Source organism: Sorex fumeus, unplaced genomic scaffold, assembly GCF_029834395.1.
Source record: "Sorex fumeus unplaced genomic scaffold, SorFum_2.1 ptg000213l, whole genome shotgun sequence".
NCBI lineage: Eukaryota > Metazoa > Chordata > Mammalia > Eulipotyphla > Soricidae > Sorex > Sorex fumeus.
Window position 1 is genome coordinate 2053360 of NW_026606270.1, and position 25693 is coordinate 2079052.

At 55.8% G+C, this 25693-nt stretch overlaps 1 protein-coding gene across 2 annotated transcripts in view; it reads right to left on the bottom strand.

Moving 5' to 3' along the window:
- Positions 1-2019: 2019 nt before the first annotated feature.
- The window catches only part of EYA2 (EYA transcriptional coactivator and phosphatase 2), a 201012-nt gene continuing 177338 nt past the window's right edge, over positions 2020-25693 (bottom strand). For both annotated transcript variants that reach the window (XM_056108444.1, XM_056108445.1), the window contains 6 exons: positions 13761-13819; positions 11656-11816; positions 8341-8455; positions 6367-6488; positions 3912-4012; positions 2020-2198 (listed from right to left, as the gene is read on the bottom strand). In XM_056108444.1, the coding sequence (XP_055964419.1) occupies positions 2118-2198; positions 3912-4012; positions 6367-6488; positions 8341-8455; positions 11656-11816; positions 13761-13819 (639 nt within the window). In that variant the 3' untranslated portion in view covers positions 2020-2117. The remainder of the gene's footprint in view (positions 2199-3911; positions 4013-6366; positions 6489-8340; positions 8456-11655; positions 11817-13760; positions 13820-25693) is intronic.

The following is a 25693-nucleotide window of genomic DNA, read 5'->3' on the forward strand; positions in this document are numbered from 1 at the left end:
AGGGAGGATGGGGGCTAGGACGGGGGTTAGCGGACAGGAGGAGGGGGAGGGTGGCCTGGGGCTCGGCCCAGTCCCGTCTGCCTCCTGTGTCCCTGCAGTCTCTCTGACTGGGATCCCGATTCTAGCACGTCCTCTCCCTGGTCATCGAGGACAGGGGTGCAGTCTGCGAGCAGCCCCTTGCTGGGGGGGGGGGGGGGGCGTAAGGCCCTGAGCATGTGACTGAAGCTGGGAGACAGATGAAAGCAACGACCTACCCCAGGCGCCGTTCCCTCCGCGGTGATGAAACTTTCTCTGCGACAGACTCTCCAGCTCTCACTGAGGCCCGTGCACCCCCACAGATACTGGGAGACCCTGGGTTTCACCGACGGGACTGGAGCACAGTGAGGCTGAGTCAATAACCCGGGGGCTCCCGCCCCACGTGCCTCGCAGAGACGGGGGACGGGTCTCCCGGCTTCTCCCACGGGCCTCATGACATTCCAGGTTTCTGTTTGTTTTTACTTTTTTGGGGTCACGCCTGGCGATGCTCAGGGTTCCTCCTGGCTCTGCACTCAGGAATTACTCCTGGCAGTGCTCGGGGGACCCTACTGGATGCTGGGAATCGAACCCGGGTCGGCCGCATGCAAGGCAAATGCCCTCCCTGCTGTGCTGTCACTCCAGCCCCTCCCTTTCATTCCTGACTCTGGGCGACAGCTGGATTGGATTTCCTAGCTCCGTCCCCACTCCTACGGGGATCAGTTCTTCCGAATTTTCTTTTTCATGGGGGTTTACTGCTAAAACCAGCTCCGTAAGCAAATGACTCAGGTTTCATCGAGTCAAATGAGCCTGGGGTTTCTGTCTCCTTTTGCCGCAAGGTTCTTAGAGTTGTGCTTGACACACGGGGAAGAGCCTTCTGAAGGAGACGCACAGGACGCAGCTGTTTGGTCACCTGGAGCTCCACCTGAAGAGAACTCTCACGAAATATTCCTGGAGACACCTTTTTAAAAAATTTTCTTAAGCCAGACTAAGTTTTTTTTTTTCTTTTTGGGTCACACCCGGCGATGCTCCGGGGTTCCTCCTGGCTCTGCACTCAGAAGTCACTCCTGGCGGTGCTCAGGGGACCCTATGGGATGCTGGGAATCGAACCCGGGTTGGCCGTGCGCAAGGCAAACGCCCTACCCGCTGTGCTATCTCTCCAGCCTCGAGACTGAGTTATATTTTATTTTCCTGCAACATTAAAAAAAGTGTGTTTGGGAGGCTGGAGTGATAGCACAATGGGTAGGGCGTATGCCTTGCACACGACTGACCCGGGTTCGATTCTCAGCATCCCATAGGGTCCCTTGAGCACCGTCAGGATTAATTCCTGAGTGCAGAGCCAGGAGTAACTCCTGAGCATCGCCGGGTGTGACCCAAAAAGGAAAAAAAAAATGTGTGTGTGTGTGTGTGTGTGTGTGTGTGATGTGAACCCATTTCATTTGGATTTGTTAGAGAGCAGAAATAACACCGTTAACACCTTCCCCCTTCCAAATGTAAACCTGGTTTTATTTAATGCCTTTGATCCGTCACAAAGTACCACCTCCTCCCAAGGCCCCCCTCTTCCTAGAAAACAAGATGGCAGCTTAAGGCACGAGACTGTCCACACACGCTGTCAGGTCTGTGAAAACACAAAATCAGCAAGAGCCTCCCGACAGCCCCACCACGCCGCCCTGCCCACAGAGAATGATTGTCCCAGAACACAGCCCGAGCAGAGAGGCCCCACCTAGACCCGCGCACCGCCCACGTGCCCCAGAAACCCCCGAACCAACCCAGGACTGAGAAAACCCACGACACAGGAACGGGAGCAGAACACCAGAGGGATGAGATCGTCCATAAATTAGAAAGGAAAAGAACCCTGCCCGGACCCCCTCGCTCCAGCCTGGCACCTCCACGGCACCCTGCTTCCTCTGAGCCTTCCAGAGACGTCCACGCTCCAGGCCCATCCCTGACCCTGGCATTCAGCAGTCCAGAGCCACTGCCGGGCGCTCGGATTTTGTTGGCACCCAGGCGGCCACTAGAAGCATCCTCTGCCCCGCGGAGGCCGTGCCCGGCGTCCAGCATCCGGCGAGTGAGGGGACGCAGGAGGGTAGGCGTTAGGGGGGCTGCTATAAATATTCCAGCTCCAGGGCGTGTCTCAGCGCCTCCAGGTCGGCGTGGCAGGATATTCGCCAGAAAGGCATGTTGTGCTGGAACGAAGGACGTGGACACTTGGTGAGGGTCAGTCTCAGGAGGGTGGTCAGTGCCCTGCAGTATTTCCTCAGCATGAGCAAGGTTGCTGACCCCTGTCTCCGTATTGGGTTTTTTTTTGGGGGGGTCGTAGTCACACCCAGAGAGGCTCAGGGGTTACTCCTGGCTCTGCACTCAGAAATCATTCCTGGTGGTGCTCCGGGGACCATATGGGATGTCGGGGATCAAACCTGGGCTGGCCATATGCAAGGCAAATGCCTCACCCTCACCTCCTGCTGTACTACTGCTCTGGCCCCTTAAGTTTGCTTCTTTTTTTTTTTTTTTGCTTTTTTGGGTCACACCCGGCGATGCACAGGGGTTACTCCTGGCTCTGCACTCAGGTATCATTCCTGGCGGTGCTTGGGCGACCATATGGGATGCTGGGAATTGAACCTGGGTTGGGCGCGTGCAAGGCAAACGCCCTCCCCGCTGTGCTATCGCTCCAGCCCCAAGTTTGCATTTTAGATGCAAGCTGGCGGGAAGGATCCACAGCTCACGGCAGAGGAAGAATGTGGCTACAATATAACAGTGCAGAGGCAGCTGTTCGAAACAAAACACTAATGTTGGTTTGGGGGCCACACCTGGCGATGCTCAGGGTCATTCCCGCCCTGCACTCAGGAATCACTCCAGGTGGGGCTCAGGGAGCCCTAAGGGATGCCGGAGATTGAACCCAGGTCAACTGCATGCAAGGCAAGTGCCCTCCCTTTGCTGTGCCATGGCTCTGGCCCCACGAACACTCGTGCTGCCCAGAACCTAGCTCTCAGGCACAGCGGCAAAGGGCCTTAGTAGCATGACCCCCCCTTGCCGACCACTACCCCCACAGCCTCCACTCAACACACACGGAAACTAGCAGGTCCCTGTGTCCAGGCTGGGAGCTGAGTACGCTGTCCACTGACTGGCCTGGATGGCAGGCCTGGGGCTGTCACAGGGCAATCCCCTACGACAAGAGGGGACGGCCTTGAAGACCCAAGGGTCAGAAAGAGAGCTACTCCCTCTGGAAGCCCTGAGCCCCGCAAAGATCCCCAGAACCCAGGACAAGGGCGGGGCTTCTGACCAAAGGGGCGGGGATCCCGGGCAAAGGGGCGGGGCTTCCCACCCAAGGGGCGGGGTCTGATGGGGCCTTCAGCTGCTCAGGCCTGCCGGTGTTTGCCTTTCCCTATCATCTGCTGCTTGGGAGGGATGCAGAGACCAGGTGCCCCCAGTGAAGCGGGGTCCTGGGGCAGTGGCCCCAGTTCCATGAACAGACGCGCACCCCCTGCCGCTCTCAGTGTTCCCACAGGTCTTAGCTGTCTTTATGGTAGGGTCGGGCTCCTGGAACCGAGGACGGGTGCGTGTTCAATGAAACGCGTGTACCTGGCAGCGGAAATGACTCTGGATGCGGCTCTCTGCCCTGTGCAGATGCAGGGCAGATGGCCCCGGGGACCAGCCAGCCAAGGGGGCCGGAGAGAGCTGGTGTGAGGCGCCCCCAGAAGCAAGAGGCTCCCTGGCTACCTGGGGTGCTGGGTGCAATTACCTTCCCAGCCCCCCTCCCCCCGTTTGTTTTTGGGGCCACACCCAGCAGCGCTCAGTGGTTACTCCTGGGCTCTGCACTCAGTGAATTCCGCCTGGTGGTGCTCGGGGGACCATATGGAATACCCAGGATGGAACCTGGGTAGGTCCTGGCCAGTAGTTACCTTTTTCGCTCCCTGCTCCTCCTCGACCCCATCCCCGATCACGATGTAGACGGCTTTCCGGCCAAACCGCTGCATTATCCTCTCAAAGCAGCTCTCCTTGCCTGCACACAGTGGGAAGGAAAGACCGGGTGCTGGGTGAGGTTCTGGGGGCATGGAACTGGGGACCCCTGTAGGTCTCTACCCTCTAGAACACCTCCTTCCTCTCCAGATTTCTCTCACTACAACTATTTGACTTTAAACATTGCTACTTACAATTCAAAATAAAGACTCAAGCCAGGATTCCACAGCAGTGTAAGGCTCATAAGGTTCAAGAAACAAATAGAGAAAAGTGTGTTGGAGACTCTCCACTGGCCATTTGTGGCTTGAATTTGGTTTGGGTCACATTCAGCGATGCTCAGAGGTTAGTCCTGGCTCTGTGCTCAGGAATCACCCCTGGCGGTGCTTGGGGGTCCATACGGGATGCCTGGGACCAAAACCAGGTCAGCTGCATGCAAGGCAAGTGTCCTAAACAGATATACTGTCACTCTGGACCCCGTGCCTTGAATTTCTGGTTTTATAACCCAAAGACACTTTCATACCCTGTTCTCACCTAGAGTTCTTACAGAGGCAAAAATTCCTCTAAGGAAAATGTTTCCAAAGTGTTTTTTTGTTTTTCTGCTCCAGAAATTATACACACACACACACACACACACACACAGACACACACACACACACACGCAGTAAAAAGATCTAATTTAAAAACAATTTAACTAACTAGATTTATTTAGCATTATACACTTTAACTGATAAAAGAATGACCGAAAAACACCTGCATCAAGAAAACCAATATTAGTTGCTCTGATGATAAATGCTGCTGTTAATTCCTAGTTATTAAATTTTCTTATCCGATGACAGTTCTGAGCGTATGGCTTGTTCTATTTGTTAAACAAGGAAGATGAACAACTGTGAAAGAGAGGTAAAGCAGACTAGCTCTAAATCGACTCTCTCTCCCTGCCACACAGGCAGAGTGGGATGGGGGGATGGGTGTGGGAGGGATACTGGGATCCATGGTGGTGGAAAATGGGCACTGGTGGAGGGATGGGTATCTGATCATTGTATAATTGAAACCCAAGCACAAAAAGTTGTAAATCTACAACTGTACCTTATGGTGTTTCACTAATAAAAATTTTTAAAAAATTGACTCTCTCTAAAGAAAAAAAAAAACACCTCAATTTTCTCTCTGGTTGTTCAAGGTTAGATCCATGCTTGTGTGAGGACAGTGCTACTGAAGTTAAAAACATCCAGTGTACCATGGGTACTATTTTCCTGTGATGGGAACTATTTTCCTTTTTTTTCCTTTAGTAAGACAATTTTTTTTTTTTTTTGCTTTTTGGGTCACACTCGGCGATGCTCAGGGGTTACTCCTGGCTCATGCACTCAGGAATCACTCCTGGCGGTGCTTGGGGGGACCATATGGGATGCTGGGAATTGAACCTGTGTCAGCCATGTTGACTGCGTGCAAGGCAAATGCTCTACCCGTTGTGCTATTGCTCCAGCCCCGACAATTTTTTTTTTTTGCTCTTTTGGGTCACACTTAGCAATGCACAGGGGTTATTTCTGGCTCTGCACTCAGGAATTACTCCTGGCAGTGCTCAGGGGACCATATGGGATGTTGGAAATCGAACCTGGGTCAGCCACATGCAAGGCAAACGCCCTCCCTGCTATGGTATCGCTCCAGCCCCAGTAAGACAATTTCTTTCCTTTTTTTTTTTTTGTTTTGTTTTGGGCCCCACCCAGCGATGCTCAGAGGTTACTCCAGGTTCTGTGCTCAGCAACCACTCCTGATGGTGCTCAGGAGACATCGCGGATGTTGGCGATCAAACTTGGGTCATCTGTGTGAAAGGCAAGAGCCTTAACCACTGTGCTATCTCTCCGGCCCCTTAGTCACATTTTTAGGGTTCCCAGTCACCAAGCTATGGGCCACATTTCCCAGCATCCCTTGCAACCAGAGGTCACGTGACTAAGCTGGGGCCAAAAGGCAGTGAACAGAAGTTACCATGCCATATAGGACCTGCATTAGGCTCTCCTTTATTCCTTGTCCCGTAAACTGGAAGGATGATGTGGCGGGATTCTGATTTGACCACAGACGTGCACATAAAACCACAGAGAATGGTGGAAAAAGAAACGTCCAGTTTCCTAGGCTGGCCCACCAGTCTGGAGCATCGCTCCCCTCAGTTCTGTGACGTGGAACAAGCTTTGGGTCCCCTCGAAGTCCTGTGTCTGGGCTGTGTTTCTGACAGGCGTCCTGCTGCTTCCCTAACATGGAAACTTCGGGAAAGTCTTCGGGCCAATTATCCCCAGGAACCCAGGCCGGTCACGTGGGGAATCAGACTCCTGCTCTCAACAACTTCCTTCATCCCCCCGCCCTCCCCTCTTCCACCCTGCACCTCCTCCCCAACCTCTGACTTTCTCCTACCTGTCTTGGTTGCACTGTAAATGTTCTCGATGGGGAACACAGAGCCCAGTCCGTACAGCAGAACCTTGGCCAGCGCAGGGATGAGCTGAGTGGTGGTGACCAGCACATTGACACAGTTGGGTCTGAGGACAAAGGAGACAGGATTAGAGCTCCAGGGTCCCCCCAAACGGGCCTCCTCCCTCCACAGCTGAGTCTGAACCTGCAGGGACTGAAGGGGCCAGCGAAATCCCCTGTGGGTGAGGGGTATGCCCAGGGAGTCACTTATTAATCTTCCTTTTTTATGTGTTTGTTTTGGGGCCACATCTGGTGATGCTCAGGGCTTACTCCCGGCTCTCTACTCAGGAATTCTCCTGGCAGTGCTCAGGGAGACCAGTATCGACACCAGGATCGAGCCTGGGTCAGCTGCGTGCAAGGCAGTTGTGCTATCTCTCTGGTGCCCCGTTCTTCCTTTTTCTGCCGGAAGCTGCTTGACACAGTGGAACAAAGTGAGGGGGATGCTCCACTCAAAAGCGAACGGTTAACACACAGGCCACACACGTATGTAGTGGGAGGCGTAAGTAAGTGATATGGCCCAAGTGGATGGAGGAGAACAGGGAGAGGTGTGGCCCAGGGCCAGTAGTCGGGGCACAGGCCAGTTCTAGTATTGAGGGAGTGAAGGGTTAATTTTTTGACTTGTTGTGACAAACAGGTAACAAACAAAATGCGGCTGGCCTCAGGGCTCTCACTTGGTGACTGTTGGTGTGTTGGGTCACAGAGTTTTCGTGCTGGTGCGAGAGAGAGTAATCTGGTCACTGGCCCCAATGATCTTATTTAAAAGCAGGAGGTAATTAACTGTGATGAATGAGACTGGCCCCTCCTGGCCTCATGCTGTGCCCACCAGGTAATCTGTGGTGCTCCTATAAGATGGCCGCGGGCAGGGCCACAACTGTGGATGCTCTGGGCAGAAGAGGAGGGCAGCTGGTCCTTGTGCAAAGGCCTTTATTCTGCAGGACACTGATAATTCTCTGAATCCACCTGCTCAGCCATGACCCACAGGGTCCACGGCCCGTGTGTCCATGACCCTCAGTGTCCATGGCTCATGGACTCCACGATATACTGTGTCCATAGCCTCTGTTGTTCATGGTACACAGTGTCTATGACCCAGAGTATCCATGATGTACGGTGTCCATGGCCCTAGGTGTTCATGACACACAGTGTCCATGACCCAGAATGTCCACAGCCCATGGTGTCCATGACAGAGGGTCCACAGCCCAGACTGTCCACTGTCCATGGTGTTCATGCTACATAGTGTCCATTGCCCTGAGTGTCTATGGCCCATGGTGTTCATGACACACAGTGCCCATGGCACGCAATGACCATGGCCCACTATTCACAGCACATGGTGTCCAGGACCCACAGTGTCCACAGCGTCTTGCACACTTCTGCTTGACAGACAGCCTGGAAATGTGCAAGTGGGAATGTGGGGGTCAATCTCCCGTCCCCAGTGGGCATAGTGGGTGCTCCCCAGCAGCTGGTGCTGTCCTCCTGGGCTGTGGGTGCTCCCCTCCTGGGTGTCAGGTGCTCCCCAGTGGTTGGTGCTGCCCCTCCCGGGCTGTGGGTGCTCCTCTCCTGGGCGTCAGGTGCTCCCCAGTGGCCAATGTTGCCCCTCCCAGGCTATGGGTGCTCCCCTCCTGGGAAGTGGGTGCTCCCCAGCAGCTGGTGCTGCCCCTCCCGGGCCGTGGGTGCTCCCCAGTGGTTGGTGTTGCCCCTCCCGGGCTGTGAATGCTCCCCTCCTGGGCGTCAGGTGCTCCCCAGTGGCCAATGTTGCCCCTCCCGGGCTGTGGGTGCTCCCCTCCCGGGAACTGGGTGCTCCCCAGCAGCTGGTGCTGCCCCTCCCGGGCTGTGGTGCTTCCTTTCTGGGCTTCAGGTGCTCCCCAGTGGCTAGTGCTCCCCTCCTGGGTCGTGGGTGCTCCCCATGGCGGCTGCTGCCCCTACCGGGAGTTGATGAGGTTGAGGGCCTTCAGCGAGTGCGTCAGCCAGAGGTCGGTCAGCGCTTCCAGCTCGGCTCTGAGTTGCAGCCAGGTCTCTCTCTTGGGCGCCCCTATCAAGCCTGGGGACAAGGGGGCAGATATCCGGTCACTGGGGGTCTGGGGAGCAGCAGAGTCTAAGAACTGCCGCTTGAGGCTTCAAGCCGATGACACTGATGTGGTCACCTTGCTGCCACCACTGGCCAACCTCAGCCTGGTGACGTGAGTCTAGCTTTGGGATTGACTCATGGACCAATGTATCCATTGATCGACCAAGGCACCCTCCCCTCCTCCAACCCCCTACCCAGATACCGATCAACGGATCCATCTGCCTGCCTGTCCATCCGTCCATCTACCCAGGCGGCTGACCTCCAGAGTCATTTTAAAAACCTGCCTTTCATGGGGCCAGAGCAATAGCAAGGCGGGTAGGATGCTTGCTTTGCAGGCAGAAGACCGGGGTTCAATTCCCAGCATCCTAAATATTCCCTGCGCACAGAGCCAGGAGTGATCCCTGAGCACAGAGCCAGGAGTGATTCCTGAGCACAGAGCCAGGCCGGGTGAGGCCCCCGAACTGAAAAAAAAAAAATCCTTCCTGTCATTATCTCAGCTCCCCCAGCCCCAACCTTTTTTTTTTTTTTTTTTGCCTTTGGGTCATAACTGGCAGTGCTTAGGGGTTACTCCTCCGAGTGGTGCTCGGGGGATCATATTGGTATCAGGGAGGCAAGTGCCTTCCTGCTCACCACATCTCCAGCAATCAGTTGCCGGCACCCTTGGGACAAAGCTCAGACATGCAGCCCAGGGTCCTGCTCCTGCGTCCAGCCCAGTCCTGTCCCCTGATCCTGCCCGGTGTCCCTTCCCCCTGAGCCCCGCGACGGTCCCGTCTCCACCACCGAGCTCTGTGCTGCCGCAGCCCTGGCGCGCCCGTGCCACCAGCCGACTTCTCTTCTTGCCTGTCATCTTCCTGCCCCGCCAAGTCCTTCCTATTCACCTCAGTGTCCCCCCTTTCCCAGGTCCAGGCTGGCTACTCTGCTGAAGAGTTTTGCTTGCAGTTGGGATTTAAACCCTGCTCAGGGGTTGGGGAGATCCACGCCTTAAAGGGCAGGGGCACGTGTCCTGCATGCACAGGACCCGGGTTTGCTTCCTGCATCCCATAGCCCCGGGGCATGGCTGGGCTCAAGCATGGAACCATCCACTGAGTGTCCCTCTGACTTCCTGAGCACTGCTTGGGGGAGTCCCTTGAACAGAGAATGAAGTGTCTCAGTGACATATCTCTTTTTTTTTTTTGCCTTTATTGGGTCAAACCCAGTGATGCTCAGGGGTCACTCCTGGCTCTGAACTCAGGAATTACTCCTGGTGGTGCTCGGGGGGACCCTATGGGATGCCGGAGATCAAACCCGGGTCGGCCGCATGCAAGGCAAACGCCGTACCCGCTGTGCTATCGCTCCGGCCCCTCAGTGACATATCTCTGACAATGACAACTTCCTGGGCTGGCTCGGGAGGGGTCAGGGGGACACTGTTGAAGCGGAAGCCGTCACCGGCCAGTTTCTCTACAGACACCCCACGCTGCTGTCTCTCCTCAGCTCCCTTTCTGGTCTTTCCCGGTCGGGCCACCACCAAGAGGCAGAGAAGCCTCAACCAACTTAATCCCTGGGGCATCTTGGTTTTGCCGGTCCTGGTGGCCCTCCTAGCTGCCCCGTCACTTCTGTATTGTTATTGGTAGTAATAGAAATATGAGCAGAATAATTTTCTCCTATAGGAGAAGGCCCCTGAGGTGTAGCTGAGTGCCTGGAGGCCCAGCTCAAAGGCTCCCAGCCTGTGGCCTGCACCCGTGGGGGCCGGTCACGTGACCAAGTGGACGTGCTGGATGTGATTTCCAGGAATGGTCCGTAAGGAAAGACACCTGCACTTATTTGCTTCCTCATTCCTTTGTGGGTCGGACTGTGATGGCTGAAGCTTATGCAGCCACTTTGGACCATGAGGCTCTCAGAAGCCCTTGCGTGAGAGGCAGAAGCCAGGGGTGGGCGGTACTTCTAGCTGCTCCTTCTTTTCTGTTTTGTATCTGAAGGATACGGGCCCAGAGCTCTCCCTGTGAACTGTGCCGGCTCAGGGCTGCCTGCGGACCTTGCCAGTGAGAACGTGGCTGATGACACTGCTGCTGGTTCCTGATGCAGTAACTATACCTGAGTCCTGCTTGGCTCCAGAGCGCCCCCAGGAGGTAGAGACAGGCATTGTTAGCTGATGCAGCCCATCCCCACCCCCCCCCCCCCGCCTTTTTTTTGGTCACACTCAGTGATGCTCAGGGGTTACTTCTGGCTCTGCAATCAGGAATTACTCCTGGCTGTGCTGGGGGGACCCTATGGGATACCGGAGATCCTACCCACTGTACTATTGCTCCAACCCTGACTCCGCCCTTTTTTTTTTTTTTGTGGGGGGAGCCACACCCAGCAATGCTCAAGGGTTACTCCAGGCTCTGCACTCAGGAATCACTCCTGGCAGTGCTCGGGGTAAGTATGAGATACCGGGGATCAAACCCAGGTTGGCCGCATGCAAGGCAAACGCCCTACTCACTCTATATCACTCCAGCCCCAGACCCAGGGTTTTAAAATTATTATTAATATTATTATTATGTTTAGATTTTGGGGCAACACCCAGCAATGCCCAGGGATTATTCCTATCCTTGCACTCAGGAATAACTCCTGGCAGTGCTTGGGGGACCGTAAGGGATGCTGGGGATTGAGCCCGCTTGGTCATATGTAAGGTGAGCACCTTACCCGCTGAACTAGTTATTGCTCCCAGGATTTTTTTTTTCTTTTTGGGTCACACCCAAAGATGCACAGGGGTTAATCCTGGCTCAGGCGCTCAGGAAGTACTCCTGGCGGTGCTTGGGGGACCATACGGGATGCCGGGGATTGAACTCAGGCCGGTCGCTGCAAGGCAAACACCCTACCCGCTGTGCTATCACTCTGGCCCGCTCTCAGGGGTTTTATGGGCGCACAAAACCTGCATGTCTGACCAGTCTCTGGGGCAGCGACCCTGGTGGGCCAGGGTGCCCACTTTTATAGCCACCCATGGGTGATGACGACTTGTGTGTGTGTGTGGGGGTAACCCAAGTCCCATGCCCACATGTGGGCCATGGAAGCTGGGGCACGGTGCTTCCAGAGGGCGTCAGGAGGGGCGCGGGGTGAGCTGGGGGTGCCCAGCCTCTAGAAGCACGCCTGGCACCGTGGGGTGAACCATTCTAGTGGAGCTCCCTTCCTCGGGGGGTGCGGCCCGGCCCACTCACTGCCCACATTGTTCTTGTACGTGTTGTACATCTCCTTCACACGCCGGTAGCGAAAGGCCAACTTCCTCATCCAGTCCACGCCGCCGTGGACCCCGGACCCCAGGCACAGACTTGCTCCTGGAGCCGAGCTGTGGAAGCCGTCAGCAGAGAAGTTGTAGGTGCTGGGGAGAGAGACGGGGGGGAGAGCGTCAGTGTGAGGAGATAGAGCGTGTCTCCAGAGCTGAGGGCAGCCGCCAATGCCCTGAACGTGGGGCTCCCGTGTCCGTGCACGCAGGGTGTGTGTGGGGGGGCACCGAGCCGCCCTTTTCTGAGCTTCCACGTGAAGGTGAGCTGACGCGTCTCCGCAGCATCCTTATCAAGACTGACCCCCTTGGCACCCAGGACCCCACGCCTGGGTGTCTGTGAAGAACACGCACCGCGGGGCTGGAGCGACAGCACAGTGGGGAGGGCATTTGCCTTGCATGCGGTCGACCCGGGTTCCCTCCCTACACCCCATAGGGTCCCTCGAGCTCTGCCAGGAGTTAGTTCCTGAGTGCATGAGCCAGAAGTAACCCCTGAGCATCGCCGGGTGTGACCTAACAAACAAAAACCAGAAAGAACATGGACCGTGGGCACGAAGAGGGAGAAGTTACCCCAACACTTGCTGACCCTCGCTGGCCCAAGGAGCGAGGGTCAGGAAGTGTTGTCAGTGGCTAGAGGAGCCATCAGGGAGGGAGGGCTGCCCATGCATGCCATGGAATGGGATTCAGCCCTTAAGGACTTTTCCATGAACTGTGGCTGCTGGCGGCGATCACGGAAGGAACTGCAGGGGTCTCATAGAGCACACGGAAGGAACTGCAGGGGTCTCGTAGATCACAATGGGTCACAAGGAGAAAGACAAGTTGTGGATGATTTCACCCATGTGTGCCATAGAAGGAAAAAAAAAGTGATGAGTGGACGAAGAGAAGAGATGGCGAGAAATGGCTGTTGGGTCCTGAGTACAGAGGGAACGCGACAGGGCGCAAAGGAGGCCGCAGAGCGAGGCAGTGCCAAGAGGGGGGGACGCCCTAGCAGCCGTAGATCAATGGAAACTTCCTGGGCGGGAGAGATGTGTAGGCTCTGCACGCAGGAGGCCTGGGCTCGATCCCCAACACTACAGGAGTGACCTCTGTGCACTCAGCCCAGAGTAGCCCCCCAGCACTGCCAGGGGTGACCACAAACCCGAAAACACAAATTAGTCTCCCATTACTGAATCAACTCCCATTTCCCATCCTGCTAGTATCACATCAAGTATTCGGGGTCTTCTGATGGCGGGATGAGTCCCCAAACACAGTGGCCAGCTTCGTTCTGTCTTTAGAATCAGGGGCTGGAAGAGTTTGGCTGGATCTGCTTCCTCTGGGTAGGGCAGGGGGAGGGAGGGTTCTTTCCAGAGCCTTGATCCCTAAATCTGCCATTCAAGGTCTGCGGCCACCTGCAGTGGTCAGCTCTTGGAACCTCGCCCGCACTTTCCAGAGGAATCGCCCTACAGTACTTCATTTCCTTTTTTTCCCCCCTTTTTGGATCACACTCGGCGACACACAGGGTTTACTCCTGGCTCTGCACTCAGGAATTACTCCTGGCGGTGCTCAGGGGATCCTATGGGATGCTGGGAATAGAACCTGGGTCGGCCGCGTGCAAGGCAAACGCCCTACCCGCTGTGCTATGGCTCCAGTTCCTATGCTTCATTGCTTGGGTGTGTTCTGGGCCATACCTGACTGTGCTCGGGGCTTACTCGGGGCTCTGTGCTCAAGGATCACTCCTGGCGGGCTTGGGGGACTGAACATGGTGCCGGGGATTAAACCCAGATAGGCTGTGTGCAAGGCAAGTGCCCTCCCCACAGCCCGTGTTCCTTTTGTCAGGGGCAGCCCACAGTAGACAGTGGAATTGGGGGGGAGGTGCGGGGCGTTGAACTCAGGGCACACACAGGGAAGCACGTGTTTTGCCACTGAGTCACCGGGTCTTTGGATGCTGAGAAATACAAGCCCCCCCCCCCAGCACTGAACACGCAGAACCCCCCAAGCTGAGCAGAAGCCGAACCTGATCCCCAGCCAAGAGGGGCATTTCTGGCCCCTCCCCTCCATTCCTACCTTAAATCCTGGCCGTTGTCATCGGACGAAACGTCATCGACGTGGATTTGGTCGCAGTCCTGCGAAGAAGGTGGGGAGAAAAGGGGGTGGACTGGTCAGTCGGGTGTGGCTTTACGTGTGAGCCCTAGTCAGGGCCGTTTCACCCAGGGGGCCATGGGCTAAGATGCGCCCCTCTTTTACCCCCAATTACCCCCAGTTTCTGTTGGATATTAACCCCAAGTATTTTATTTTATTTTTTCTTTTTGGGTCACACCCAGTGATGCGCAGGGGTTCCTTTTGTCTCTGCACTCAGGAATTACTCCTGGTGGTGCTCAGGGGACCATATGGGATGCCGGGTATCGAACCTGGGTCGGCCGCGTGCAAGGCAAACACCCTACCCACTGTGCTATTGCTCCAGCCCCCATAACCCCAAGTGTTTTAGGCTTCATCAGTGAATTTTTCCTTTTCTTCCTCTTCCCCAGAAGCTGACAGTGCTCTCATGAGCACCCCTCATCCCCCGAGTTTACCTCTGATCTTTCCTTTGTGCTTAATCTCTCCCTCTGTTAGCAACTCAATTCCCCAAGTCAGGCTTGGTTACTTATAAAGTCAAACCTTCTCGTGACTCTGGACTTTGATCTGTAGTGAATTATTTGCTTACTTCTTTCCCCTATAACCTTTTTATATTTTACTGTAGCACAATGTTCTTTGCTTAAACACAGAAAGATCGTTAATGCCAGGCTCCTGATATGTGGGAGTTAATTGACTTTGAAATATACTCACTCCTGGGCATTCATTATAATTACTCGACTCAGCCCTCAGTCACTGTGGTTCCTAACACCCTCAAAAGCTAAGTCCCACTGAGGGATCTCTGGATGGACCCGGGCAAAGCAGTAAAGCTACCCTGGCTTTGATATGGGACAGCCTAAAAATCATTAATGCACAGGCGTGATATAAGCCGTAATGACCTAAGGACCCTCGTGGGGTAGGAAAAGCTAAACGGGCTTGAGGACTTAGTCTGGGATTTACGGTAAACACCCAGCCCCGCCCCCCCCACTCTTACCCCCCACACACTTAAAAAAAAAAAAGACCAAAAAACATCCCTCTGGAACCCAGAGAACTTAAGTTTTGGAATCTATATTTCTTACTGTGCTTATCCAAATAACTGAAAATATTAACAAGAAGTAAACTTAATAAGACTGTTTAATATGTACTAGCAGCAAGGGAAAGAAAGCAATATAGATGCCCGTCTCCCCTGAGCGAATTTCTCAATATAGTTTCAGACAGAACGTCTCCTTGAGTAAATCCCCCACAAAGGACGGCCTGAGTCGAAACGCTCCACCTCTGTGAAAGATCAATCACACCTAGTGCAGTCCTGTGCCCCGACCCCCCTCGGATGTCCTATACGCTTGCTATTCGCTTCTGAATCCAGCGCCCAAGGCCCACCAGTCGTGGGTCCTGTTTCTTCGTTCCTCCGGGAGGTGGCTCTCAGCCACGGAACGGGTGGTACCAAGGGGCCCCCCGACGCACACTTTCCTCACACCTGGCATGCCTGGGTGGGCACAGAAGCCGTGCACTTTATTCACAAGTTTCCTTAGAAATAAACAGGTTGGCTCCAAGGGGACTGACCATGATTTTATCGCCCAAGTCGCGACAGTTCTGCAAGCAAGAGAAGGTTCTCTTCTACCGGGCACAAGGCATGGAATGGGGACCCCCGGGACGCAGGACGGCTCGTCTCCCACCTCCGGAGAACTTTGCCTGCTCTCAGGCATCTCCTCTGCTCAGAATGTTCTTGGTCCTGGTGGACTGGGGCTCCCCTGAGAATGAGCTCCTTCCCCGGCCCCCCCGACTTGTCCCCGCTCCATGAGCTGGGAATCAAGGACCCACCATGCAGCAGACCCCACTGCACACTGTTCTTGAACCCCTCTTACTCTCTTGGTTCTCTCTGGGGAAACACCTTAACCCCCCAGCGTGGCTGTTCAGAATCCCTAAGGCACCCGCCAAAGGGCTTCCGGTGCCAACGGCTGTTAAAGTCAGTCAGAGCAAAGGCAATGCCAATCCCTGGTGACCCGGATGAGAAAACTTTGGAGAGTTCTGGAAATGTAGGACACCAAGTAAGTGCCCATGAGTCTGCTGCTATCTGGGGTAGAACTAGACCTTTTCTGCTTACTGTTTTCTATTCCTGTCTTTCCAGGCCCCCATAATCCTGATTCTTGCGGGGGGGGGGGGTGTGTGTCTGAGATCTAGTTTATTGCCCTTGCCAAGAGAAAGCATCCGAACCCAAAGCAGTTCACCAGGTGAGCTGGCCACATTCTCAGTGCATTAAAATCAGAAACAACAAAAAAAATTCCAAGATTCCACACGGGGCCAGTGGGGGTCCCATCTTGGATGGTGCATTTACTTCCATCATTGCAGAAAGTTCTGGCAACACTAAGGTAGTGGGACAAAGGAAGGAGGCCAGTGGCTACCCAGAGGTGGTAAGTTCTGTTTGGGAACAGCGAGGGGACTCACTGGGGGAGGGGGAGTGTGTGTCTGTAATTTAGCCCATATCAGGCTTCAAGATCTTTTATAACAACAGATCTCTCTCTCTCTCTCTCTCTCTCTCTCTCTCTCTCTCTCTCTCTCTCTCTCTCTCTCTCTCTCCCTCTCTCTTCCACTCTTCAGACTTCGAGTTACTGAGAATTCACAGTGGCAACAGAGGGCTGGCAAAATCCTCCCCAGCACCCCTCAGTAGCCTGGGGGTTCGTTTCCAGAACCCCAGAGTTCCCACGGGGCATCCTGGTGACTCAGCCCCAAAGGCAGCATGAACTGCCACAGCCTGTCACAGAGCACGAGACTCCGCAGGAGGCCGGCCCCACCGAGAGGCCAGGCAGGGTGAGTGACTTTTGACACTTTGACTATTCTGACTTTCCAGGCGCCTGGCACCAAGGAAATATGATTATCAGCAGCTCCTACCCGCCCTCCCCCCCAAAAAAAACCATCTTCCGGTGCCCCCCCCCCAGGCTCTTCCCTCTGCAGAACTCTCCCTGCTGGGGTCTCGCAGGCTCCGGCCCCCCGCCCCGTGCCAGCGCTTTGCCCCGACGTCAGGGGAATGGTATGTGGGGAAGGTTCTGGTTTTCTCGTTTGCGTTTGCGAGGGGGCTGTCGGGGCGCTAAAGTGTGACAACAGTGGCGATCACATTTCGGACTTAATAAAATAGCATGACGCTTCGCTAGACACTACCTCATACCCCGCAGCTGACCCGGATCGGGTTACCCGCTGCCGGGCTGGCCACTGGGGAGAGGGACAGCTCAGAGGACACCAGGATGGGCCGGAGAACCCCCGGGGGAGGAGCCCGTGCCCCTGAACTCTTGCTGCACGTGTGTGTGTGTGTGTGTGTGTGTGTAGAACCCCAAGACGCAAAACCCCCATTTCTCATAGTCCAGGGGACTCTCCTGATGGCCCTCGGGGCCGGTGGGTTCAGGAGCCCTGATGGATTTGTGGCATCCTGGCCCCGGAGGTGGGTAGTGAGCACTGTTTGAGGGGACGGCAGGCGCCTCGGGTCCAGCCCAGCTAAGGAGACTTGGTACGCCCACTCAGGACGGCCGCCCTCAGGCAGGTGGACGAGACATGCGGCCTCCAGGCCTCCTAGGGTCCGAGCAGGAGGCTGTGGGAGCAGACGGCAAGTTCGCAGGTTCGAGACCTGCCGGGAAGCAACGAGAGAGCCGAGAGAGCCGATAGGGACACCTATGGAGGAAGAAAGATCTGGAAGGTCACGCACCAGACTGGAAGCAGCCACGGGCTGACAGGACGCTGGGGCGGGGCGGGAGGTGAGGGAGGCTTTAGCGGGTTGGAAGGCGGCTCTCCCCACTCCCTTCCCCCTTTCGGCTCTTCCTCCCCCCCCTTCTCGCCCTCCCTCTCGCTTCCCCCTCCCCTCTTCCTCCCTCCGGGCTCCCTTTCTCACACTCTCGCTCTCTCCCTCTCTGCCTCTACCTCCCTCTCTCCCTCTCTCACCCTCCCTCTGTCTCTCCCCACTCTCTCCCACTGTGTCTCCCTCTGTCTCTCCTTCTGTCTCTCCGTCTCTCTGTCTCTTCCTGTCTTTCCCTCTGTCTCTCCCACTGTGTCTCCCTCAGTCTCTCCTTCTGTCTCTCTGTCTCTCCCTGTCTCTCCCTCTGTCTCTCTGTCTCTCTCTGTCTCTCTCTGTCTCTCCCTGTCTCTCCCTCTGTCTCTCTGTCTCTCTCTGTCTCTCCTTCAGTCTCTCTGTCTCTTCCTCTGTCTTTCCCTCTGTCTCTCTCTGTTTCTATGTCTCCCTCTGTCTCTCCCACTGTCTCTCCCTCTGTCTCTCTATCTCTCTGTCTCTCCCTGTCTCTCCCACTGTCTCTCTCTCTGTCTCTCCCTCTGTCTCTCTCTGTCTCTCCCACTGTCTCTCCCTCTGTCTCTCTCTGTCTCTTCCACTGTCTCTCCCTCTGTCTCTCCGTCTCTCTGTCTCTCCCTGTCTCTCCCACTGTCTCTCCCACTGTCTCTGCCTCTGTCTCTCCCTGTGTCTCTCTCTGTCTCTCAGTCCCCATGGCCTGATGGGGTAGGGCTAGGTCACTAGTTGGCCCTGTGCCAGTGTGTCCTGGTCCTTGAGACAGTGGTCATGGCCCCAAAGAGAACACCGTGGGACAGTGGGGACGGGGTGGCATGGGGCATCTTCCAGGAAGGCCACACTGAAGCTGGTGCCAAGCCCCTGCAGGGCTGACTCTGCCCACCCAGACTGGGGCCTCGGGAAGTGACATGGACATTCAGGGGCTGACACTGGGGGGCTGTTTGCCTAGACACTAGGCCAGGACTGTCCAGTCCGGGCAGCGGCCGGAGGCGGAGCCTAAGCGCATGGGATTCCGAGCCTGAACACAAACACCCGCGGAGGGCCTGCCAGCAGCAGATGGGCATGGTGAGGGCCTGGACACAGAGAGATGCCCGGCCTGTGCCCTCCCGTGCTGGACCCTGCCGGCAGCTCCCCCTGGTGCCCTCACAGCCCCTCCAGGGCACACCCCGCTGCTCACGCCTCCCTGGCTGACGACCCCCACTTCCTCCATCACCCCAGCACTGTGGCCCAGACCCTGCTCCCTTCACATAGCGGCAAGGCAAACAGAATCATGGGTGAAATCCGGCCCCCTGCACCTGCTTGTGTAAATAAAGTTTTATTGGCACACAGCCCTGGGTGTTCACTTAGGCACTGTCCCTGGCTGCCTCTGTGTTGCCATGGTAACAGAGCAGCTGACAAAGGCAACAGGACGCAGAGCCTTTTGTTGTTAGCACCTGGCTCTTTAATTTTTTTTTTTGAGAGGGGGAGGGGAAGACTCCCAAGCAGTGCTCAGAGGGCGAGAAGCCTCTACAGGCAATTCTAGACAACCGGGCCACATGGCTGAATGCTCAGGCTTGATGATGCCGTGGTACCCAGGAACTGCACGTGGGGGACCCCCAGGGCAACCCCCAGAACTTGGGAACCACCAGGAACCCTGCAACACTAGGGGTCAGGCATACGGTGCTGGGGCTGAACTGGGGATGGAAGCAGGCGGCCTCACCCATCCTCTCTCCCTGCCCCTAGCCTCGATCCGGCTCTTATTTTACCAAAATTTGTACCCCGGATAATATAGCCACCTCGCTCTCCTGGCTTCGACCCTGGCCTCTCCCCCAAACTCTACGGCTAGTTTCTATCTGGCAACCAGCGGGGTCCTGCTAATCCCCAAGTCACTTCCTGTCTCCGCACAGGTGAGAGCCTCACAGTCACTGCAGGTGGGGTATGTGGCTGGGTACCCCGACTCCTCTCCTCTTCCCACCTTCACGGTGCCCTGCTGACAGTGACCCCAACACCCCCTTCCACCCTCCAGAAATCCCCCTCCTCCCCTCCTACCACTGGCCATTTGCACTGCTGTTCCCTCAGCTTCATCCAGGAGGAACCTTCAAAAGACTTTTTTTCCCCCCCTTCACTTCCTCCATGAATAAAAACACAGTTCCAGGGCCAGAGCAATAATAGAGCGGGTAGGGCGTTGTCCTTGCATGTGGCGAACCTGAGTTCGATCCTCGGCATCCCATATGGTCCCCTGAGCACCACCAGGAATGGTTCCTGAGTGCAGAGTCAGGAGTAACCCCTGAGCATCGCCGGGTGTGACCCAAAAGGCAAAAAAACAAAACAAACAAACAAAAAAAAACACAGTTCCAGCGCGGGTCCAGTCAGCCCACGGTGGGCTTTCCACAAGGCCTGATTGAGATTTCTTCTTTCACCTCTAAATCCAGACCAGCCTGGGAGAGCCCAGCCTTCAGGAGAGAGACCCGGTTCGGGTTCAAGAGTCGCTCTGTGCTCCCTCACTGCCCCCAGAAGTCTCCTGGCCCGGAGCTGTCATGAGTCCCAAGAGGAAACGGTGGACAGATGTGCCGGAGAAAAATGACACTCGTCAGGGCCCAGACGGCCTCACTGGCCGCCCCTTCTCCTCGGGGCAGGTCTGGGCTGCGGGGCCGGCCAGAGTGGGGCTGAGGAGAGCCGCTCCCTGAGGAGAGCCCGCTCATCCTTCTTGTCTTGTCTAAACGTCTCACTCCACTGAAGAGGGAGGCCGCGGCCCAGGCGGGATTAATGGCCCGTCGGGCGGGACGCCTTGGAGAGCAGCTCGGCGCTGACACGCTGAAATATTATTCTCCCCCAGAACTCCCGCAGAACCGTAAATCACACGGCCTCGAGCTGGCCACTCTACGCCGCCCTCCAGCTCGCCCTGGTGGCCTGGCCCCCCTCCCCCCCCCACCCCCAGCAGGACCCCCGCACATCTGCCCCTAAGCCTGAGATCGACCCCGTTTCTACCAAACAGGGGGACCCACTGACCCTGGCCGTTTCCATCTTTTTTTTTTTTAATTTGCAGTTTGCTGTAATTTATTTATTTATTTAAAAATTATTATTTTTGCTTTTTTTTTTTTTTTGGTCACATCCAGTGATGCTCAAGGGTTACTCCTGGCTCTGCACTCAGGAATTACCCCTGGCAGTGCTCAGGGGACCCTATGGGATGCCGGGGGTCGAACCCGGGTTGTCTGCATGCAAGGCAAACGCCCTTCCCACTGAACTATTATTACTATGATAATTCCAGCATTTCCCCCCCCCTCCCCCCCCCCCGCACTGTTTCCTTCTTGATGTGCCCTTTTCGCCTGAGAGGGAGAAACAGAAACAATCTAAGAAGTCGGCTGGGCCTGGGACCCCCAGCTCCTCACTACTCCTAGGAGAGAGAAACCACTGTGCGCCTCAGTTTCCCCTGCTGGAGAGGGGGAACACGAACCTCCCTGGCAGGATGACTGTGGCATCTCAGCGAAATAGAGCACCCGGGTGCCTGGCTCGGCCGCGGGCCACAGCCGGGCACTCGCCCTCACTGGGCCTCAGTTTCCTGCCGCTGAGCTGGGTGTCGGTTTCGCTTTGGCTGCCACAGGCAGCAGAAAATCCTTGTCAGTGTGCCTGGGGAGTCACTCAGCTCCTCCTCATCCTCTCCAGGAAAAGCTCCTGACGGTCGCCTGCCACACCAGCCACCAGGCTGCTCTGCCACCCTCTGCCCCGGCAGGTCTCACGTCTTAATCCGCTGCCTGTCAGTGGAGGGGTGTGGAAAAAGCTTCAAAGTTTATTTGAGGGGCCACAGAGATAGCACAGTGGGTAGGGCGCTGGCCTGGCACGCGGCTGACCTGGGTGTGATCCCCTTCACCCCATATGGTCCCCCCGAGTGCTGCTGTGAGGCCCAAAAGCAGGCTCCTCTGAAGCCATGACAGGCTGCAGCTAACATTAAATCTCAGCTAGGCCTCAGTTTCTGTGTCCTCAAAGCAGAACTGCAGTTTCCAGTAAACTCCCAATTGAGCAATTCACCTGGATAAGAAACTGTGCAGTTGGACCTGGCCAGTCATGAGGGGTCGCCGCACCCTTCTTGGAAACAACTCCAAACCATTACTGGTACCTGCTGTCTAATTGCTGACCACTGTTGTAATAGGGCAATGCTAAAAATAGGCCAGTATATAAACCGCTTCTTGACTGAACCCCATATGAACTGCGTGTGAGTTGGAGTCGGGGTCCTTGTCAAGACTTCACTGTGTTGGATGAGACTTGGGCCCTAGCTCGAGCTAGCGATGGCTCCAGCTAGTAATAAAGTCCCTTGGCTTTTGCATTATCATGTGCGGACCTGGTCTCTCCACAGTTGGGGACCTGAAACTTGGGCACAACAGTGCCAAGAGTGACCCTGGAGCACAGAGCCAGGAGTAAGCTGGGTATGAGTCAAAAAGCAAAACCAATTTGCTCTGAAAGAAGCTGTGATTTTTTGACCAGCCAGTGTTTGACTGGACACCTTCTTCCCGTACCTAAGTCCCCAGGGTCAGAGAAAAGCTAGCCCCAGTGCGCAGGGCTGTGATTGGCAAGTGCCTCTGTGGCCCTGCACTGTGGAACGTGAAGCTTCCTCACAAGGCAACAGCTCAGACTGCCCGGCTCTGACTCCTGCTTCTCTCTGGCTCCCCAAAAGCGCTCGTGTGCACTCACTCAAGGAGGGAGTGCTGTGGGATCAGAGGAATCCCTTTGCAGCTGAAGGGGGCCAGAGAGATAGCACAGTGGGTAGAGCACTTGCCTTGCATGCAGCTGACTTGGGTTTGATTCCAGGCATCCTATATGGTCCCCACAGCCCACCGGAGTGATCCTGAATGGAGAGCCAGGAGTAAGCCCTGAGTATGGCTGGATGTGGCCCAAACACACACGCACGCACACACACACACACACACACACACTCATACATGCACGCATGCACAACACGCACACACTCACATATGCACACACACTCACACATGCAAGCATATACATGCATACACTCACACACACACACACTCATACATGCACGCATGCACAACACGCACACACTCACATATGCACACACTCACACATGCAAGCATATACATGCATGCACTCACACACACACACACACACACACACACAAACACACACACATACCTTGGCAGATGAGGGCACTGAGGCCCAGAGAGGTTAAGCACCTTACTCAAGGTTGCAGTTTTTAAATTTTTACTTTCTTCCTTTTGTTCATCTTTTGAGCTATACTTGGCTCTGAGCTCAAGAATGAACCCTCGGATTCATTCATTCATTCATTCATTCATTCAGCTCAGGGGATTATAAGTGTCTTACCTCCAATATCAACTCTCCAGTTCCCAATTTTTACTTTTCAAATAAAATCTTGTTTTATTTAAAAGGCCCTCCCGTTGATCGTCGATTTGCTCGAGCGGGCCCAGTAACGTCTCCATTGGAGACTTTGTTGTTACTGTGTCTGGCATATCCAATACTCTCGGTAGCTTGCCGGGCTCTCTGAGAGGGGCGGAGGAATCGAACTCGGGTCGGCCAGGTTGGCTGTGTGCAAGGCAAACGCCCTACCGCCGTGCTATCACTCCAGCCCCTTGTTTTATTTGAGTTTTGCAAATCACTCCCCACCGACCCCAGACACACATTATTATTATTTTTTCTTTAGACTTATTTCCACTTAGATAATCCCAAACTCTATTTGGCAAAACCTCACCTTCTTTTTGAAGTTTCGGCAGTGCCAGGCATGAGCTGAATCTCAGCCCCAGTTTTTCTTTTCTTTTTTTCTCTGCTTTTTGGGTCATACCCAGCGATGCTCAGGGGTCACTCCTGACTCTGCACCCAGGAATTACTCCTGGTGGTGCTTGGGGGACCCTATGGGATGGATGCCAGAGATCGAACCCACGTTGGCTGCGTACAAGGCAAACGCCCTTCCCGCTGTGCTATCCTCTGGTCTCCAGCTTTTCTTTCTCGGTGAGAGCGGAGTCACTTTCCATGTGTCTCTGTCCCTCATCACCTTTATCTGATCCCCTACCGGAAGTCACACAGCTGGGTCTGGGCCCAGCCGGCCAATGTACCCGCTGCTGCCACGCTGTCCTTGCTCACTGTCCTCGCCCAGGAAGTTCTGAGAAGGACCCCAGGGCCAAGGGGACATGTGGCCCCCAGGTCACTCCCCAGAGAAGCTCGGGAGGTGAGCTGTGCGGGGCATCCGGCAGGCACCTCAGAAGGGCTGATCGCGGCTGCTTTGGGCTGACCAGGCGTCAGGGAAGGACCCCCAGCCCCAGGAGCTGTGGAGTTCAGGGAACCCCCCAAAGGGGCTGCTCTCTGGCTCAGACCCGCATGTGCTCTGGGGGAGTCCTTCCTCTCATGGGCGGATCTCAGGACTGTGGGACTCTCACGGCTCTGGGTCTCCCGACAAGCTCACAGGAGCCACCCAACAGCCGCCCCTGTGGACTGGACCATGCACCAGGCACCAGTGACCCCTGACCATGCAGGAGCCGGGCGCCCAGCTAGGGATAGCCCTTACTTGGTCCCTGATCTGAAGTCTATGCCAGGCGCTTGGATTTCAGACCATGTTCATAGCGATGTTAGGTTTTGGAGTGCTCTCTGACACCTGGGGAATGGGTCCCATTTGTGGGCACGTGCCCGTTGCCAGGCTCTGTGCTGACCACTTCCTTTCCCATCCCTGCTCTATCCCAGAAGGGAGGGGCATTCCATGCCCTCCATCTCACAGACAAGCAAACTGAGGCCCAAGGAAGCAATCGGCCCAGCTACCCCAGCCAGGACGGTGCTGCTGAAAAGCCCCTGGCCCTCCCTCATGCCACAAGGGCCGAATGTGTCTGTCACAGGTCCCGAGGCCCCTGACTTCTCCATTCAAGGATGCTTAGCTGGGAGGGCGAGAATCATTGTCCTGAGCTGTCCACTCTTGCCCCTTGGGCTTGTCCCTCTTGGGGTCCAGGAAAAGCCGAATCCTGTCCCTCCCGGCTCCAACCCTGCCTAGGCTTTCCATGCCCTTACCCAGAGCTGCAGGGGCCTCAGGATAGCCCCACACCTCGTCACACCCCACCCCCAACCCCCATCCTCCATCCTTCTGCCCCCACCCCGGTCCTGGGCAGCCCTGGCTCGGCCTCAGCACCCTTGCTGGCTGCTCTTCTGGAACAGTCTTTGTCTAGATGCCCCCAGGGTCCGTGTCACAGAGCCAAGTGTGGCAGCCGCCTGGGCTGCCCTCCCGTTGGCATCTGCCACCAGGCGTCTGGCCTCCACTTGCCTCTCCCCCGCCAGCGTCTGGGGAGAGTTTGGGCTGTACCGTTTGTACGAGTCCACGGTGCTGAGGAGGCCCAGGACGGTTCCCCAGAGGCCTCTGCTGTCTGTGGGCGAACCCCCTTCCTGAGGGCTGAGCACGCAGGGTCTGACTCAGTTTACTGATCCTGGCTCTGATCGTTGGCACGGGTGCTGGCCTGGAGCTGGACCAATGGGCTCCGGAACTCTGCAGACCCCAAATAGCCTCCCTGGGTGCTGCAGGTGTTTCTTTAGTGGGTCACGGGCTCCTGTACCCCACGCTGGTGTGTTTTACCTTGTGAAACTCTCCCACAGGGGACCTGGTGTCGATTCTGTCGAGTGGCCAAGGGGTTTCTGGCGCCGGGGACTTCTTTTTTTTTTTTCTTTTTTGCTTTTTTTTTGGGTCACATCCGGCGATGCACAGGGGTTATTCCTGGCTCTGCACTCAGGAGTTACTCCTGGCGGTGCTCAGGGGACCATATGGGATGTTGGGAATCAAACCCAGGCCGGCCGCTTGCAAGGCAAACACCCTACCTGCTGTGCTATCTCTCCAGCCCCTTTATTTTTGTTTTTGGGGTCACACCCGGCGATGCACAGGGGCTTCTCCTGGCTCTGCACTCAGGAATTACTCCTGACGGTGCTCGGGGAGCCCTATGGGATGCTGGGAATCAAACCCAGATCAGTTGCGTGCAAGGCAAATATGCCCTATCCGCTGTGCTATGGCTCCAGCCCCTGGGAACGTTTTTTGAAAAGAATTTAGAGACTAGGACCAAAGAGGCGTCCCTCAGCAGCTGCAGCCGGTCACTCTGCTCCGTCCCCAGGAGTGGTGCCCATGTGGGGCGAGAGG